This window comes from Lepidochelys kempii, chromosome 9 (assembly GCF_965140265.1).
Source record: "Lepidochelys kempii isolate rLepKem1 chromosome 9, rLepKem1.hap2, whole genome shotgun sequence".
NCBI lineage: Eukaryota > Metazoa > Chordata > Testudines > Cheloniidae > Lepidochelys > Lepidochelys kempii.
This window is the reverse complement of record NC_133264.1, coordinates 50,712,868-50,729,915: the sequence shown is the minus strand read 5'-3', so window position 1 is coordinate 50,729,915 and position 17,048 is coordinate 50,712,868. Positions and strand designations below refer to the sequence as shown.

Genomic DNA, 17,048 nt, shown 5'->3' with positions numbered 1-17,048 from the left:
AGATGTCCTGTTCCCATGGCACCCTGTTGCTCTGAGAGTGCCTGCACCCATTGTCTGCATCGATCCTGTGCCATGCTGCCTGGAAAGGGCAGAGCCCATGAACCTGTTCTCGAAGAGAGAGGGGACGTGCTGTGGCATATGGGCTCCCTGCACACCAGTGCTTCCCCACAGGAGCTCGCACACGCTCTCGGATTGCCCTGAATGCCCCGCCCCGGCACTCACTGGCTGCCCACATTGTTTCATTGCCCGCAGTCCATTTCCTCTGCTCTTTGGTGGCCACTCACTGATCCTCGGCCACACGGGGTCCCTGTGCACCATCCAGACTAGTGAACTACTCAGCAAACCAACCTCTGCCAGCTTCCATCTGGCACAGCTGTGGGCAGGCCCTGGGTTGTTCACTGAGCCCTCTATGTGAGGGGTGTGGATCTGGCCAGGGGTGGGACGGGACATGGCAACATTTCTGTTTGGGATCAGCAAGGCTGGAGCTAGGGGTGAAGGGGGGCGCTCTGGGCTCCATATGAGCTTGATTTCCTTCCTCTGCCGCACCCAGGCCTTTCTGACCAAAGTCTGGTGGGGGAAGCTGTGCGTGGACAACGGGCTCTGGAGGGTGATCCTGTGCATGGTGTTCTTCCCCCTCATCTACACCAGCTTCATCACCTTCAGGTACCACCAGGGCTCCCAGGATGGAGCTGGCACGTGGCCCTGGCCCTAGGTGCCGTGTGCTGCTGTGAGTCGGACTGTAGGACTCGCATTCCCTGACTGCAGAGTGCTTGCCTCCCTCCTTTGCCTCTCCCCTGTGCCACTGCGGCATCCTCGGGCTGGCCACTGGTGTAAATAGTTCTTCCACTGCCATGGGTGGCGCGTGAACTGCCCATTCAGGGAGGCTAGCCCTGGCCCTGCCCCTTCTGCCTGCGGTCCCGCCCTCCACCACACCCTTCCCCTGCGAGAGCCCCCCACCATGGCCACTGCCCCCCCTCCCCCCGCTGCAGCTCAAGGCTGCCTGAGCACCCCCAGCCCCAGAGTTCCGGGCAGGCTGGCTCAGCACCCACAGCCCCAGCATGCCAGGCAGGCTGCCCCAGTGCCAGGCAGCCCGAGCACTGGCCCCAGCTGCCTTGAGTCCTGGGCCACAGGCCGGCCCACCCTAGCCCCAGCCCAGGCCAGGGGGAAGAGCGGGAAGCAGGAGGGGGTCTCAGGGTGGAGCGAGGGCAGGGCCACACCTGGCTTTTTGGGGAGGCTCAGCCTCCTGTGGCCTGCGATACCCACCACCCATGCCCGCTGCCATCCCACACTGCACTGCTCGTGCCCCGGCAGCCTGGCTGATCTACTCTGTGGGAGAAATGGCCCAGCCCTTGGAGCTCACCGAGCGCTGTTGTGCCAGCTAGCAGGAGCAATCCTGTCCTGCTGTCAGCTTCAGCCAGCTTACCCGGGAACGTGATCCCAGCCGGCCAGCACAGGCCTGTGGGCACTGGTGAGCCTTGGGGGCAGCCAGGACACTCTGTCAGAGCTGGGCTCTTTCCTCGCAGCAGCTGCCCCAACATCTTCCTGGGCATGGCATTGCTTGGCCTAGCAAGCTGCGATGGGAGAATATGAGGGGTCTTAAAGCACAGTATAATGAAAGTAATAGCAGTCCTGGGCCAGGCAAACCTTCCCGTCCCCGAGGGGCTGGGGAGAGTCCCAGGGTTCCCTAGCTGCACTATAACTGCTCAGAGCAAGGCCTCTCCCGGTTGGTCCTACTCAGCTGCGTCCAGCTCCCCTCTAACAGCTGAGTCAGCTGTTCCTTCCTGCTTCCTTCCCCCATGCAGGGAGAAGAGGCTGCAGCCCATGAGCTGCCTGACACGCACCCACGCCTTCTTCACGGCCCCCGTCGTCATCTTCCACCTGAACATCCTCTCCTACTTCAGCTTCCTCTGGCTCTTCGCCTACATCCTGATGATCGACTTCCAGGCGACGCCGTCTTGGCGGGAGTACATCATCTATTTTTGGCTCTTTTCCCTGGTGTGCGAGGAGACCCGCCAGGTACGGGGTGGGCTCAGCAAAGGCGTGGGGGGGCAGGGGATATGGTGGTGATGCTGCAATCCAGGCTCTGCTGGGCCTCTCTCCCAGTCAGCGAGGGCTGCCCACCCAAGGGTCTCTCGGAAGGGCAGCAGGCAGCAGCTGTTCCTGTTTTTTCACTGCTGTGTGTGCTCCCACAACAGTCCCATCACCTATGCCAGCCAAATGGTGCTGTCACACCTGTCAGTTGGCCACACACTCACTCGCGCGCTCTCACATGCCACGCTCACAGGGTTCACGCCAGATGGGCCCTTCGGACCATCTAGTCTGGCAGGGCCGGCCTTAGGGAAATTGTCACCCTGGGTGAACTTGTATTTTGGCACCTCTGACCCCTGTGGATGCAGTGCCCTCCATCCCCTCTGGCTCCTGTGGGTGCCCCCCCGCCATTGCCCCTGGCCTCCACGTGCTCTCCAGACTCCCCAGTCCCCTGCGCCCCAACCCCTGCGCCCACATGGGGAAAGTGACCTGGATGCACAGAGCGGCTGGCATTGATGCTCGCTCCCCCCTTGAACGCTGCTTCTCCACGCACCCCTCGGGGGCTGTGAGTGGGGAGTGACGTCAGGGGTTGTTCCCCACCTGGGCTGTGTAAAGGGAGGGCAGGAGAGCAGCAGCTCCTGATGCCTCACAGCACAGCCTGGGTGGGGAAAGTGACTTGGATGCAGGGAGCCCTGCCGTTGCTCCTCGCTCCCCGCCTTGCAGCCCCCTGGAACATGGGGAGGGCGAGCAGCATGTGTGTCACTGCTGTCCCCCCCCACGTTCCTCTGATGGGAGGAAGCAGGGAGACATCTGGGCACCTCCCCTGAGCCGTGTTCCCCTGCCAGCCAGGAGCAGTTTCTGACACTACACTGGCAGCGCACATCTCTGCACTCCCGCACGGCGCCCTCTGCACCATGGCGCCCCTGGGCAGTCACCCGGGTGGCCCACCCCTAAGGCTGGCCCTGTAGTCTGGCCTACTGTACGTCATATACCAGAGAATTTCACCCAGCCACACCAGTGTCAAGCTCAGTCACTTGGGTCTGCACGCCTTTCGGGAAGATGTGCTTTAGTCAATCCGAGACAGCGAATCCACCACTTCCCATGGTAGTTTGTTCCCGCTTGGCCCTCTGGTGTTCTTCAGACATCATTCTGCCCTGGCGACTAATCTTCATTTAAAGTTACAGAGGTGCTCGGTGTTGGCAACACTTGGCTGTTTTATGTCCCGGCTGAAACCTCTGAAGAAGGTGGCAGAGCAGAAATATCAGCAGTACGGTCCGGTGCTTAGATGTCTTGGGCTAGCAAGCTGCGATGGGAAAAGATGAAGGGCCTGAAAGCACCATATAATGAGAGGCAAGAGCATCAGAAGCTCCCTAAAAGTGGCGGGGTCACCAGCACCCGAACCGTGGCCCTGCCTCCTGCACCCGCCCCTTCCCCCTGAGGCCCTGCCCCTTCTCCCCCGTCCTCACATCACACCTTGCCCCAAGATCCCGCTCCTGCGCTGCCTCTTCCCCCGATACCTCTCCACCCCCTCACCCCCATCCCTCACCCTTTTGGCCAGTGTAAAGTGATGGGGCCATGGCCCCCTAGTCCCCCTCCCCCGATAAGAGTAACAGCAGCCCTAAACCAGAAAAAGCTGCCCCTCCTCAAGGGGCTGGGGAGAGTTTCCAGGGTTGGCACTGCAGCCCTAGCAGTGGCCACAGGCCTGTGCTGGCGGGCTGGGATCACATACCCAGGTAAGCTGGCTGAAGGTGGCATGGGTTCACCCTCCCTGTTCAAAACATGGGCCTTAGTTCCAATATGAATCAGTCTGGCTTCTGCTTCCAGCCATTGGTTCTTGTTCTGCCTTTTCCCCAAGATTAAAGAGCTCTTTAGCACCAAATATTTTCTCCCATGCTTACTAGAAAGCATTGAGGGCATAGGCCTAATCCAAGTTGGGGGAGAAAATTTTGGTATCTCCGGCGTTTCGTAGTCTGCCTCCACCTGTCGACCCTATTTACCCTTCCAAATCCATGACATAGCGTGAGGGACTAACAGGGGTCCTTTGGCGATTTGTAGCGATTACAGAGAGAGTCACTGATATTCTGGGCTGATTGAACTGGAGGGATAGTTCAGGAGACCCCAGTACCCACAGAGAAAGTTGGTGGCATTCCCAAGGTTTTGTTTGAACTGCTCTTGTAGATACTTTTGGGCTGAGTCAGGGGAAGGAGGAGAAGTGCCCAAGATACTGAGACCTTCTTAAATGAAGGCACTAAGGCTCAGTACTGAAATAAGGAACTGGCAGCTTTATGGACCCAGGGGTATCTCCCAACAGCCTGTCCCACTGTGCTTTGAGTCCCCTGTAAAACCAAGCATGGATATATTGGGGTGGTTCCAAGAGACCTGATCAGGAGCCTGGAGGGGATCTTCTCAGCACATGTGTGGATGGAATATTGCATCTTCCCGCAGAAACTGTCCCATAACTGTAGCATAGATGAGAAGATGGGAAGACAGGGATTGTTTCTGTGGGAAGAGCTGTCCTTGTGTGTTTGTCCCAGAGCTAAGGTGAACCCAAGATCTGTTCTGTAACCCCGTGGGACGACAAAGAGCCATCGTCACCAGCAAGGATTCATAACTCACTGAGATGGAATCACAGAAAATGCTAGGTCTTTAGCTGGTGTCGATAGCACAAGTGCCCCTGACTTCTAGAGAGGTGGTCTATGTGACTTGAGTGGAGCTATGAGCCAGCTGAGAATCTGGCCCACTTCTCACAGCTAAGCAGTCAAGCCATGTTAGAAAGTGGGTTAGCAGAGCTCCAAAGTGCTCCAAGATGTGATACTGGAGATTCATTGCCCTTTCGTTCCTCAGATCACTGAGAAATGATCTCAGGGTTTGGCCAAAAGGAAAACAGTAAGAATGAATCAGCCATGGGGGTGTATGCAAGGATGGTGTGGATTGCACTCTCAGCAAATTTGCGGATGATACTAAACTGGGAGGAGTGGTAGATACGCTGGAGGGGAGGGATAGGATACAGAAGGACCTAGACAAATTGGAGGATTGGGCCAAAAGAAATCTGATGAGGTTCAATAAGGATAAGTGCAGGGTCCTGCACTTAGGAGGGAAGAACCCAATGCACAGCTACAGACTAGGGACCGAATGGCTAGGCAGCAGTTCTGTGGAAAAGGACCTAGGGGTGACAGTGGATGAGAAGCTGGATATGAGTCAGCAGTGTGCCCTTGTTGCCAAGAAGGCCAATGGCATTTTGGGATGTATAAGTAGGGGCATAGCGAGCAGATCGAGGGATGTGATCGTTCCCCTCTATTCAACATTGGTGAGGCCTCATCTGGAGTACTGTGTCCAGTTTTGGGCCCCACACTTCAAGAAGGATGTGGATAAATTGGAGAGAGTCCAGCGAAGGGCAACAAAAATGATTAGGGGACTGGAACACATGAGTTATGAGGAGAGGCTGAGGGAGCTGGGATTGTTTAGCCTGCAGAAGAGAAGAATGAGGGGGGATTTGATAGCTGCTTTCAACTACCTGAAAGGGGGTTCCAAAGAGGATGGCTCTAGACTGTTCTCAATGGCAGCAGATGACAGAACGAGGAGTAATGGTCTCAAGTTGCAGTGGGGGAGGTTTAGATTGGATATTAGGAAAAACTTTTTCACTAAGAGGGTGGTGAAACACTGGAATGCGTTACCTAGGGAGGTGGTAGAATCTCCTTCCTTAGAGGTTTTTAAGGTCAGGCTTGACAAAGCCCTGGCTGGGATGATTTAACTGGGAATTGGTCCTGCTTTGAGCAGGGGGTTGGACTAGATGACCTTCTGGGGTCCCTTCCAACCCTGATATTCTATGATTCTATGATCCTACCGGTCCCTTTGGAAATAACCGCAGTCAGATTCCCAGCCTCACTCCATTATACAAAAGAAGAGTTCTAGGTCAGCCTCTCAAATGCACTCGCAAATATTTTACAGGACATCTAAGAACAGAACCTGCCACCTTCTTCAGAGGTTTAGGCCGGAACATAAAACAGCTAAGTGCTGCCAACACCAAGCACCTCAGTAACTTTAAATGAAGTTTGGTCACCGGGGTAGAATGATGTCTGAAGAACACCAGAGGGCCCAGTCTCAGGGATTGTTGAGTATTCTCCTGGTGCCAAAATCACCATGGCAGGGAAATTCATTATCAATTGAAGCCCACTCCCCCATTTCCTCCCACCCCCTTGAAATCCAGCTCAGATTCCTGTTGGGGACCCAGCGCCACAATTGCTGTCTCAAGTGCATAGAAGCAGCCTATGTTCTGTTTATTGACATACCGAAACCACTTCTTTTCCTAACAGCTGTTCTATGACCCCGATGGCTTTGGGTTACTGAAAATGGCTTCCTTGTACTTCAGTGATTTCTGGAATAAACTGGATGTTTGCGCCATCTTGATCTTTATAACAGGGCTGACCTGCCGGTGAGTACGTGGGATTCTGTAGGACGGTATAAAACTGCTTCTTTGCTGGAGCTGCTGGAAAACCAGGGAGGGGAATTTGCAAAAGAGGTGGTTGGAATTTTTTCAATGTAACATCTACATTCAAAATTGGGATGAAACTTTTCATGGAAACAGGGATCATTTTGCCCAGCTCCGCGCTGTCCCCAGGTGCTGTGTCACTCTGTCGGATAGGTTTTGAGCTGTATCTCTCTCTCAAGTGGGACTCTCGGGGTAGACTTATTTGTTCCCCAGGAAAGCAGGCTGTGAATTTTTCTGTTATAAAAAGGCAGTAACATTGGTTAAGCCAATGCACTGATATGTCTTCCTTTCCCCTGTCTGTGTCAGATGGATCCCATCCACTTTATATCCAGGACGGATCATATTGTCTCTGGCTTTTATTATTTTCTGCTTGCGGCTGATGCATATTTTCACAGTCAGTAAAACTCTGGGGCCCAAGATCATCATAGTGAAGAGAATGGTAAGAGCTACTCCCCCCTGCAGATGGCATGATGTCAGTAGGAGCAGAGTGGGGCCTACATGTGATCCGGGTATCGGAGCTGTGCATGCCTTCGTTCTGGGAGAGGGTGTAATTCTCTGCACCTGATCTGTGGAGAGGAACCTTTTCACTCCTGCGTTGTCTCATGACTTTGCAGATGAAGGACGTCTTCTTCTTCCTCTTCCTCTTGGCTGTCTGGGTTGTGTCCTTTGGCGTAGCCAAGCAAGCTATCCTGATCCATAACGAGGAGCGTGTGGACTGGATCTTCCGGGGCGTCGTCTACCATTCCTACCTGACCATTTTTGGGCAGATCCCTTCCTACATCGATGGTACGGAACCTAGGGTTTCTCGCAGGCTCCTGGCTGGGCCATGAGATTTCCAAAGCCTTTGTTACAGTGCAGAGACACCCCTGTGCTGTTCTCGTATGGCTGAAACAGCTAGTCTCGTCCTGCCAGTGCGCAGGGGCTCCACGCAGCTCCGCGGCTTCCCAGCAGGAGTCCAGTAGCAGCTCGGCTCTGAGATTTTGATCCAGAACAGCAGGAAATGAGGCTCAGAGTGAAAGAATGAAATTGAAATAAAACATGAAAGACAGAGAGAGCGAGAAGGGCAGAGAGGAGTGAATCTGGGGCTGTGCCCAGAGCTGGTTTGCTGTGTCCTTTACCATGCACACCCTAGTTCAGACCAGCGTCACAGAAGGACATGAGCCCCTTCCCTACTTTCACACCACTCTGAGGAAGGAATTTTGTAGAAATAAACACAACGGGCCAGCGCATCCCTTCCGGGACACCTGCTTGATGCAGAGGCAACTCCCTCAAAGTCAATGGGCCAGATCGCGAGCTGGTATCAATTGGTCTAGACCCACTGAAGCCAGTGGATCATTACACCCATCAAACTGATGTCATGGAGTGGAGACTTGGGCTCAGTGCTTGTGTCGAAGAGGGTGGCATGAGGGGTCACCAGAGACAGGAGAAACTAAAACTAAAGTGACCCTAAGAGCCTGATCCTGTGAGATGCTGAGCTCTCTCAGCTCTTGTTGCTGTCAGAGCATTGAGGGTGCTCAGCATCTTTAAGGATCAGGACCAACAGCAGCAGGGACCCTTGCCTGACTGTCTCTCTCCCAGCATTCTCCACGTCCTTCACAAATGCATCCCAAATAGTGTCTCCACCCACAGCTCTGCTGGCATGGGTGTGGTGGTGCCATTCATTAGTCATGCAGTCACATGACCATCACTGGTTTCCATGGAAATATTTGCGACTCCTGAAGGGGTTGCACATTTGCAGGGGAAGTGCCGGGTTTGCTATTAGTCATGTCTCTCCTCTTAAAGAGTTACTCTGACCCAGTCAGGCAGCAGAAACAACACAATGTGGCCAATCGCATGCTGTAAATGACAGCTAGAATAAAGCAGTGGGAGCCAGTCTGAGGATGGGAACTATGATTCCAAACGTACATGCACATGCAAAGGACAGTCTCCGGAATCGGGAATCGGTGTGAATGACTCACCATTCTGAGAGAGGCCTGAATTCCGCTCATTGCCGGGTCAGCTCAGCGCTGTTCTCCCAAGTCTAGTGGGTAACTCATCACTGGTGAGTGACTGCACCTGGCAACCTTGGGAGCGGAGCAGAGAAAAAAGCTCCAGCCGCTTTCCTACCCATGAGTAGCTGCTAAGAAACAACCAGTCAGTTACAAGCGTCTCTTGCTCCAGCGTCCTAGAGGCAGCTGGGTGCAGCTGCGCCATGCAGGGACTGAGTTTGAGTTCCCTACGGAACTCCCTGGCCTGGACGGGCAGGAACAAACTAGTGTTTGCTATTAAGATGGCTGCTATTAAGCCAGTCTGTTTAAGATGGGCTGCTGGGTCCATGCAGAGCTGCCCAGAACAGCAGCAATGTAACACACAGCTGGGACAATGACAGAGCCTGCCAATGTGAAACTCTGGTCTCTTCTCTCGCAGGGGTGAACTTCAATCTGGATCAGTGCAGCCCGAATGGAACAGACCCTTACAAGCCCAAGTGCCCCGAGAGCAATAAGGATAAGCGGCCTGTCTTCCCCGAATGGCTGACAGTCATCTTGCTCTGCCTGTATCTGCTCTTCACAAACATCCTCCTCCTCAACCTGCTCATCGCCATGTTCAAGTGAGTCCGACCCAGCACCGCCACCCCCTGCTCACTGCACCTCTGGGGGGCCATCGGGCGAAGAAAGGGTGAATTAATGCTATAGTAAATGGGTGGGGGTTGCTCAGTGCTGGAATAAGTGGGTGTGAGGGGGACAGCATGCCAGGCATACCACTGCTCGGGGGCAAGCAATATAGGGGCTTCAGCAGCGAGGCATTGCAGGCGCTAGCCCGGGTGGGTCCCAGGAACTGCTCAGACACACGGCTCAAGGCACTTGTCTATGTGGAGGGGGGTGGATTGGGGCCCCAAGTGCCCTGACCTGCCTGGGGGGTGGATGGACGGTCCCAGCTGCACTGGCGTTCCTGGGGAGGTGGATTGGGGATTCCCAGGTGCCCTGACCTGTCTGGGGGTGGATTGGGGGCGCCAGGTGACCTGACCTGCCTGGGGGTGTGTGGATTGGGGGTCGTGGGTGCCCTGACCAGCTTGAGAGGTGAATGTGGGGTCCCAGCTGCACTGGCCAGCACGCAGGCTAGCTCCCAGGCACACTGGCTCAGATGTCAGGTGACCTGCTCTAGATGCAAGCCTGAGGTACCAGCCAAAAGCCTGAGGAACCTGGTGCTGGTGAACTGGTTGGGTGCTGTGGTGCAGACACATTGGCAGGCCCCCAGGCAAGGGTCCACCTGCCCCTCCTTTGGGAGCCCGTCCACCCCTCTGTGCTGGGGCCAACCCCTGTGCTCTGCAGAGCAGCAGGAAGGGAGGCCAGGAATGAAAGGAAAATCAAGGCTGGAAGCCAGCGAGAAGGGCAAAGCGCTGTGCCTGGGGCGGTGCCCAGTGCCGGCTTGCAGAGCCCCTGCCTGGCACTAGCTGGTATGAGCGTAGCTAACCCCTCGCCCCCTGGGCCCTCCTCCCAGCTACACGTTCCAGCAAGTGCAGGAGCACACCGACCAGATCTGGAAGTTCCAGCGGCACGACCTGATTGAGGAATATCATGGCCGGCCTGCTGCTCCCCCGCCCTTCATCCTCTTCAACCACCTGCAGCTCTTCATCAAGAGGGTCCTGCTCCGGCAGCCAGCGAAGCGGCACAAACAGCTCAGTAAGGAGCTCCTTCCCAGGCCAGGCCAGGCCGGGCGTGACACGGTGGGGCCTCGCTTCTGCTAGGCTGGGCCAGGGCGACGGTGCATCGCGGGCCACAGGGGTTTGCAGCATTGCAATGCCATGGCTCAAAGGGCCATGGGGAAGTGATGACGTTCTCCAGGCCCTACTGGGATCTGGAGGAGACATAGTACCACTGGGGTCTGAGTGGCCTGGAGTAGGGCCTGGGTCTGAGGGACCTGGGGGTTCTCCTCTGGTGCTCAGCTCTTCGGTTTCTCCTGCAGAAGAAAAGCTGGAGAAGAACGAGGAAGTGGCCCTTCTTTCCTGGGAGACGTACCTGAAGGAGAACTACCTGCAGCACCAGCAGAGCCAGGAGAAGCAGAACATGGAGCAAAATATCCGAGACGTCGTGCAGAGGTACCGGCCCATCTCGCCCACGTTCCCCTAGGAAAGACCCGTGGGTGTCAGTGCTCTCTGCCGTCACGAAGGGAGCTCTGAGTGGGGAGCCTTGGGCGGCTATCCCCAGGGCCCCCTTCCTAGTCCCCCTGAAGCCGGTGAGAAAAACAACCACGTCTACATGCATATCTCTCCTACTTAAAGCCCCGGCATCCCAGGCAGGCCTGGCTTCTTCACACGACCCAGCAGGGGCTGTCTCAGTCTGGCGCCCCCAAACAGCTACTCCCCTCTCTTGAGAGAGAGGCCCCCTTTTTAGACCCCACTATAGTTCTTTGGCTCTCCAGTGTTCCTGGGCCTTCCCCGTCCTGGCGTTGTCCCTTAACAGCCCTTAAGTGTTTGTGAAGAAGTGGCTTATCCTTTTCTGCTTGTTTCTCCTGACAGCCCCCATTAAACTAAACTCAAGCAGTTTTCACGGTAACATGCCAACAACCAGGTTGACACAGAGTATTCGTGCATTATTACCAACCCATCACACCCTGCCCCCAGCGCATGGAGCTGTGATAGCCCTGGGGCATTCCCATCCAGTGCTTCCGGCTCAGGTGTGACAGAATCTGTGCGGGGACTCATCGCACTGCTGGGACGATAGATCAGCAATACTTTGTTTCCCTTTCGCAGCCTCTTTCCTTATAACCCAGCTGTTTCGCTCCCATTCCCATTGCCCCCAGCACGCTAACAGGCTGCTGGAGCTCCCTCCAGAACCTGTCTCCTCAGTCGGGGGGCCACTGCAGAGTGAGACATGCTTCTCTCTTCCCTTGGGGGCTGCGTGGGTGGCTCTGCAGTGCTCCAAGCACTAGACCAAGGGATCGATGACTAGTGGTTTTGGGGCTTATAGTGCAAACTCAGCCCAATGTAAGCCAAGCACTTGGTGTATCTACCCGGAAAGAGCCACTGGAATGGCCATTGAGCCCTGCCGAGGGTGCATTGCAATGCACTTGGCTTCTCTCCCTGGGACCCTGGCTGGCACTGGCTGGGGATGCTGCAGGGGCAGTGCACTCAGTGGTTTGGGAAAGCGAGCATCCCTCTGCAGTGACTCCTTCTGTCGACCCGATGGGCTCAAGTGAAGTCCGGAGCGGAGGGATAGGTCAGTGGAGAAGAGCAGTCGGATTATTAGGGCTCAAGTGCACTGGAGACAAGGAAAGAATCACTGTTAGTTAGTTCTCTGGCCCCAGCGACAGGGGGCCCGCCGAGGCCAATGGAAGCCCCTATCCCGCAGCCAGCGGAGATATAGGGCATATGTGTGGGAGTGATTTGGAGCCCTTGCATGTCCAGAGGGTACGTTTGGAGTGTCAAGGAGCAGCTTGGACCTGGAGGCTCCATGAAGAGCCCTGTTCACTCTATCAGTTACTTCTGGCATAATGGCTCCTGGACAGTCCTGGGCTGGCACAGGTGTCAATGAGAGCAGGATGTGGCCCATTCTCTGCAGGGCTATAGGCATAGGCGCCAACTTCTCCTGGTGCCGGTGGGTGCTTGACCCCACCCAGCCCCTGGCCCCTCCCCAACTCCACCCCTGCCCCGTCCCCATTCCAACCCCTTCCCAAAAGTCCCTGCCCCAACTTTGCCCCCTCCCTGCCCCTATTGAACTCATTCCCCAAATCCCCGCCCCGGCCCTGCCTTTTCCCCGCCTCCTCCCCTGAGCGCGCCGCGTTCCTGCTTCTCCCCGCTCCCTCCCAGAGCTCATTATGTCGCGAAACAGCTGTTTTGTGGCAGCAAGAGCTGGGAGAAGTGGGGAAGCGGCGTGCTCGGGGAGGAGGCAGAGGTGAGGTGAGGTGAGCTGGAGTGGGGGGCCGGGGCAGGGAGCTTGGCTGCCGGTGGGTGCAGAGCACCCACCAATTTTTCCCTGTGGGTGTTCCAGCCCTGGAGCGCCCACAGAGTCAGCGCCTATGGCTGTAGGGCCATGCTAAGCCTGCTGTCTGCTGTGGCAGAGCCACTGGCAGGGGAGATGGTGGTTGTGGGTGAGACACGCAATGCAGCTTGTGAGGAGATTTAGTGCACACGAAAGTTGCCTGGTGGCATTGGGCAGAGCCAAGTAGAAGGCAGGTAGGTGTGTGCCAGCCCTTGCCCAGGCCACATCGCACCTCGGGGTGAGCTTGCAGGACACTGTGGCCTCCACTGTCTATGTGATCTGCAGAAATGGGACTCAGGGGCAAACCAAAGGCTACAGCTCTAGCCAGATGCAGCAGCGAGCGAGCAGGGCCTGAGCAGCAGTTATGCATGGCTAGTGGTGTGTCATTCACGTGTGCTGAACCTCTCACTTAGTATGGGCCAGACTGGCCCTGCTGCCAACGCAGAGAGGGCAAGGAGCTGGCCCACCTCCATGCACTCTGCACCAGCCTGTGCACATGGGCAGGGAGGAGCAGCCCCCAGCATGGCCGCTGAGGAGCGGGCCTCTCTGCCTTGCCAAGGGATGTGCCACGTGCACACTCAGCTGTGCTCCAGGGAGCGGGGGACACTGAGGCACAACCCTCCGCAGAGCTGCCCAGGGGCAGTTCCATCCTGCCTCCTCTCAGGGCTGGGTCTGACCAGCATCCACCAGGGACGATGAACAGTGAGGGGCGCTGGGAATGCAAAGGCGGGAATTCGGCACTTTGAGCTGGCAGGCTGCGTGAGGGGCAGGAGGTCTGTGGGCAGCGCTGTGTGAAGGCACGCAGGCTGCCCTGACCCCGGAGCAGTGTCTCGCTGGCTGTATGTCGCTGCGTGGGACGCCTGCTCAGCGCCTCGTTCCCCAAGGCCCCTGTCTCCTCTCACCCGCTCGCAGGGTGGCTGTGTTGGCGGAGTTGCTGGATTTGGATCAGGTGAAGAGGACCGGACTGGTGGAGCAGAGGCTGACTGGTCTGGAAGATCAGGTGAGACAGAGCTCGAGGCGCGTGGAGAGGACAGATGTTGTCACAGATGGCCTTGCGTGGAGTGGGTGACATTTGGGATTGGGAGGGGGGACTGGGCTGGGGCCTGGGCAGCCAGCCATGTTCAGGATCGGGAGGTCATGGGGGAGGGAGGCCCAGGGAGTGGGTCAGAGGCTGGGGAGTGGGTTGTACTCAGGATCAGGCAGCCAAGACATCTCATCCAAGCTACTCTGGGAAAACTTGCGCTATTTGAGGGGCAATATAGTCCCATCCCACCGCTGGGCCTCTGCTCCTCTTCCATTTGAGTCCCTTCAGCAGAGGAAGCCCAGCAGAACTGGGCACTGATTTCAGTCCCAAGGTCAGAGGAATTACACGGAGGGTTACGCCCCCTGAGACCGTCTCCTGCGAGGGGCGCTCCAACCACTGTCCTGACAAAGCGGGGCCACGCCCCTTCTGGCTCTCACAATCACAGTAAAATTGAACTAAACCGAAACCCAACCACATCCCTGAGCCTGGAAATGGGGCATCCACACCCGCCCCTCTCTCCCCACCTCCCCCGCCCATGTCCGAGCTGGGCCCTGGGTGGGAGCTCTGGGAGGTGGCTTTCCCTGACGGTCTGCTCTGCTCTGGATAGATGTCCCAGACCGCCAAGACCCTGGCCTGGATCGTGCGGGCCCTGCGTGGGAATGGATTTGGTTCAGAGGAGGACGCACCCACCGTGGGTAAGTCCAGCCAGTCTCTGACTGACAGCATGTGAGAGGAAAGACCAGCCTTTGTCTTCTAGGACCCATTTCTCCTCTCGCTTCTCCAGGGTTCCCACCAGCGTCACTCCGCTGGCTCCAGCGCAGGCCTGATTGGCGCCACTGCAGCTGCCAGGCCTGAGAGCAGGACAGGGCAAGGGGCTCCTAGGTGAGCTGGGTAGCAGGCCCTGCCCCACTGCAGAAGGAGCACAGAGAGTCGTGGATGCCCTGAGCTGGGGGAAGGGAGGAGGGGTTGCGCCTGTTCCCATGGCAGGCAGGGGGCATTGTGCCCAGGCTGGGAGGCTCGCTGCCAGCTTCCACATACCCCGTGTGGGTTGTGCCGTGGCGGCTGGATGCTACACAGCGCAGCAGGCTCCTACTAATTCCCCTCCCTGCCTCCAGCCCCACTGTATTGGAGATCGTCCTTCCCACCCCTTCCCCAGCAGCTTCCCACCTCCACTTGCCCCACAGCTCTCTCCCATGCTGGATTCCTTCTCCGGGCCCTCGGGGTCCATGCAGGGAGAGCAGGGCTGTGGGACGGGAAGGTGGCAGGGGCATATGTGTAACTGTGCTGGGGAAGAGAGGGGAGGCAGACTCACTTCTATGGGGGCAATGCAACAAATAGCAAGTTCTAGGCCGAAATCTTCAATAGTCAGTGTCCTGTGCAGACAATGCCCGCCACTTGGGGGCGGCCAGGGGCACAGGGCCTGAAGCCTACTGGACCCAGCAGGAGACTGTCCAGTGATCCCAGTGGGCTTTGGGTCAGGCCCAGAGAGTGGTGAAGGAAAGCCGTTCTTATGGGGAAACCCAGCTAACCCTGGCTGCAGGCAGCAGGAACTCCATTGCTTTCACCCTAACCCTTCTCAGAGGTCACGTTCCTCTGCTCCATGGGGGTCTCAGCTCTTTTGTGTTTGTCTCCCAGTCCCCAGCAAAGCCCCAGAGCTGAAGGAATATGGCTTGGAGGAGAAGCCCAAGGAGACGACGGCTCTGTACCATGTGAGCGCCCGCAACCTCCTCTATCCCAGCTCCTCCACAGTCCGTTTCCCAGTGCCGGACGAGAAGGTGCCCTGGGAGGTAGGAGAGCGCCACTGTAGAGAGCAGGGCCTGTGGCTGGGAGATCTGCCCGGAGCAGAGGGGCCGTAGCCTGTGATGCTTGGGGCATGTTGATGGAGGCAGGCAGGGCCAGTGGGCAGAGCACTGAGCCAGGAGCCAGGAACCCCTGCCCCCCGGCTCTGACGCTGCCTCACTCAGTGACCCTAGGCCCAAGATGTCAAGCGTGGGGGCCTCCAGCCATGGTTCGACCTGGAGCCACGTGGCCTGGGGAGGGGAGGGAGCTCAGCAGCTCAGTGCAGCAGGCCGAGGGGAGTACGGACCTACCTGCGGAATTAAACGCTGCACCTTGGGCACTTCCCACTGAGGATGCTGGGCCTCCCCTTGTTGTGCCTGTGCTGACCTGAGTCCCGTTTCCAGCAGAGAGTTGGGTACTCATTGCAGGTCAGTGGGAAGTGTATCCCTCGGAGGGTAGTTCCTCTGGGCCACCTTGGGGTCCACCAGCTCTCTGGAGGGGGCTATGCCGTCCTGGAGCCGCTGGCGGAAGGGCTGTGCCTCTGGGCCGGAGGGATGCGTGTGAAGTGGTTTGTGTGCTCTGCAGGTGGAGTTCCAGATCTATGACCCTCCCTTCTACGTGGCAGACAGGAAGGAGATTGCTGCGTGCGATCCTCTCAGAGAGTGAGTGTGGGATCAGGTAGTCTCTCTCTCTCTCTCATATTCTGTCAACCCCCGACCTCTCTTCCAGCCCCCGGCTTTTGTGTATCCATCTCCTCCACTGGCTGGCTATCTGCCAGCAGCGCTCTCCTGCCCTCTGCCCAGCCCTGGCTCTCTCCAGCCGGCTGGCTCCGCCGGTGTTTGTGGCTGCTGGCCAGCACTGTGCATGCTGAAGAGGACAGGGGCTCTGTTCTGTCTTCCAGCTCCCTGGAGGCTCTTTCGAAGATAAACTACAATGCGATGGATGGACTGATCAACCGGCAGAGCTTCCACGGCACGTATACCATCCAGAACAGGCTGCCGCTGTGAGTGAGCCGGGCGGGGGGTTTCTCACACAAACACTGCCCAAGCAAACTGGCTCTGTTGCCTTGGCGCTTTGGCTCCGGCTCAGTGGTACCATGTCTCCCAGGGGCGGGAAGGAAGAGGGCAGCCCAACGTCAGGCCAGTCACAAGCCCGATGTGCTCCCTGCGGTCTCACAGTGCAGTGCAGTGACTCAGATCTCATGGGCAGTGTGTGGACACCCCCTTTGGGGAGCCTAGCCCCCAGCCCTGCCCCTTCTGCCCAAGGCCCCGCCCCCTCACCCACAGGAGCCCTGAGCTCCCCTCCCCCTCACGGCCAGAGGAGCCCCAGCCGAACCACTCAGACCCCCAGGCTGCGGCTGGCCCGAGCACCAGCCCAACCCCTGGGCCGCCAGCCAGCCCGAGCCACCCTGGCCACTGGCCAGCCTAAGTTTTCCCTGGCCACCAGCTGGCCCAGTCTGCCAGCTGGCCCAAGCCGCCGGCTGGCTGAGCCCTGGCTCCAGACTGCTGCCCAAGCTGAGGCCCTGCCGGCTTCGGGGGGAGGGGAAGCGAGGGCGGGGCTTCTGAGCGGAGCGTGGGCGGGGCCACGGCCTAGGTTTGGGGAGAGCTGGCGTATTATACCTGCCGCCCATGTCTGATCTTAACGCAGAAGGAGGCCTGGTGCAGCAGTGGGTTGCTCACTTGTGATCAGAGTGGTTAGTTCTCCACTCGCACTGTCTGGGATCACTCCTAAATCCAGGGGAGTTGTTCCTGACATACACCCACAGGTGGGA

The 17,048-nt window shown here is 57.5% G+C and overlaps 1 protein-coding gene across 7 annotated transcripts in view; it reads left to right on the top strand.

The window, feature by feature from the left end:
• The window catches only part of TRPM2 (transient receptor potential cation channel subfamily M member 2), a 57,710-nt gene that overhangs the window by 33,683 nt on the left and 6,979 nt on the right, over window positions 1–17,048 (top strand). For 3 of the 7 annotated variants that reach the window (XM_073360327.1, XM_073360331.1, XM_073360329.1), the window contains 13 exons: window positions 551–663; window positions 1,803–2,016; window positions 6,342–6,460; window positions 6,824–6,956; window positions 7,132–7,303; window positions 8,924–9,104; window positions 9,995–10,176; window positions 10,460–10,592; window positions 13,387–13,474; window positions 14,106–14,193; window positions 15,134–15,285; window positions 15,863–15,939; window positions 16,179–16,280. In XM_073360327.1, the coding sequence (XP_073216428.1) occupies window positions 551–663; window positions 1,803–2,016; window positions 6,342–6,460; window positions 6,824–6,956; window positions 7,132–7,303; window positions 8,924–9,104; window positions 9,995–10,176; window positions 10,460–10,592; window positions 13,387–13,474; window positions 14,106–14,193; window positions 15,134–15,285; window positions 15,863–15,939; window positions 16,179–16,280 (1,754 nt within the window). Of the gene's footprint in view, window positions 1–550; window positions 664–1,802; window positions 2,017–6,341; window positions 6,461–6,823; window positions 6,957–7,131; window positions 7,304–8,923; window positions 9,105–9,994; window positions 10,177–10,459; window positions 10,593–13,386; window positions 13,475–14,105; window positions 14,194–15,133; window positions 15,286–15,862; window positions 15,949–16,178; window positions 16,281–17,048 lie in introns of those variants that run through there. The other 4 variants (XM_073360328.1, XR_012160835.1, XR_012160834.1 and 1 more) reach the window with 4 other exon arrangements.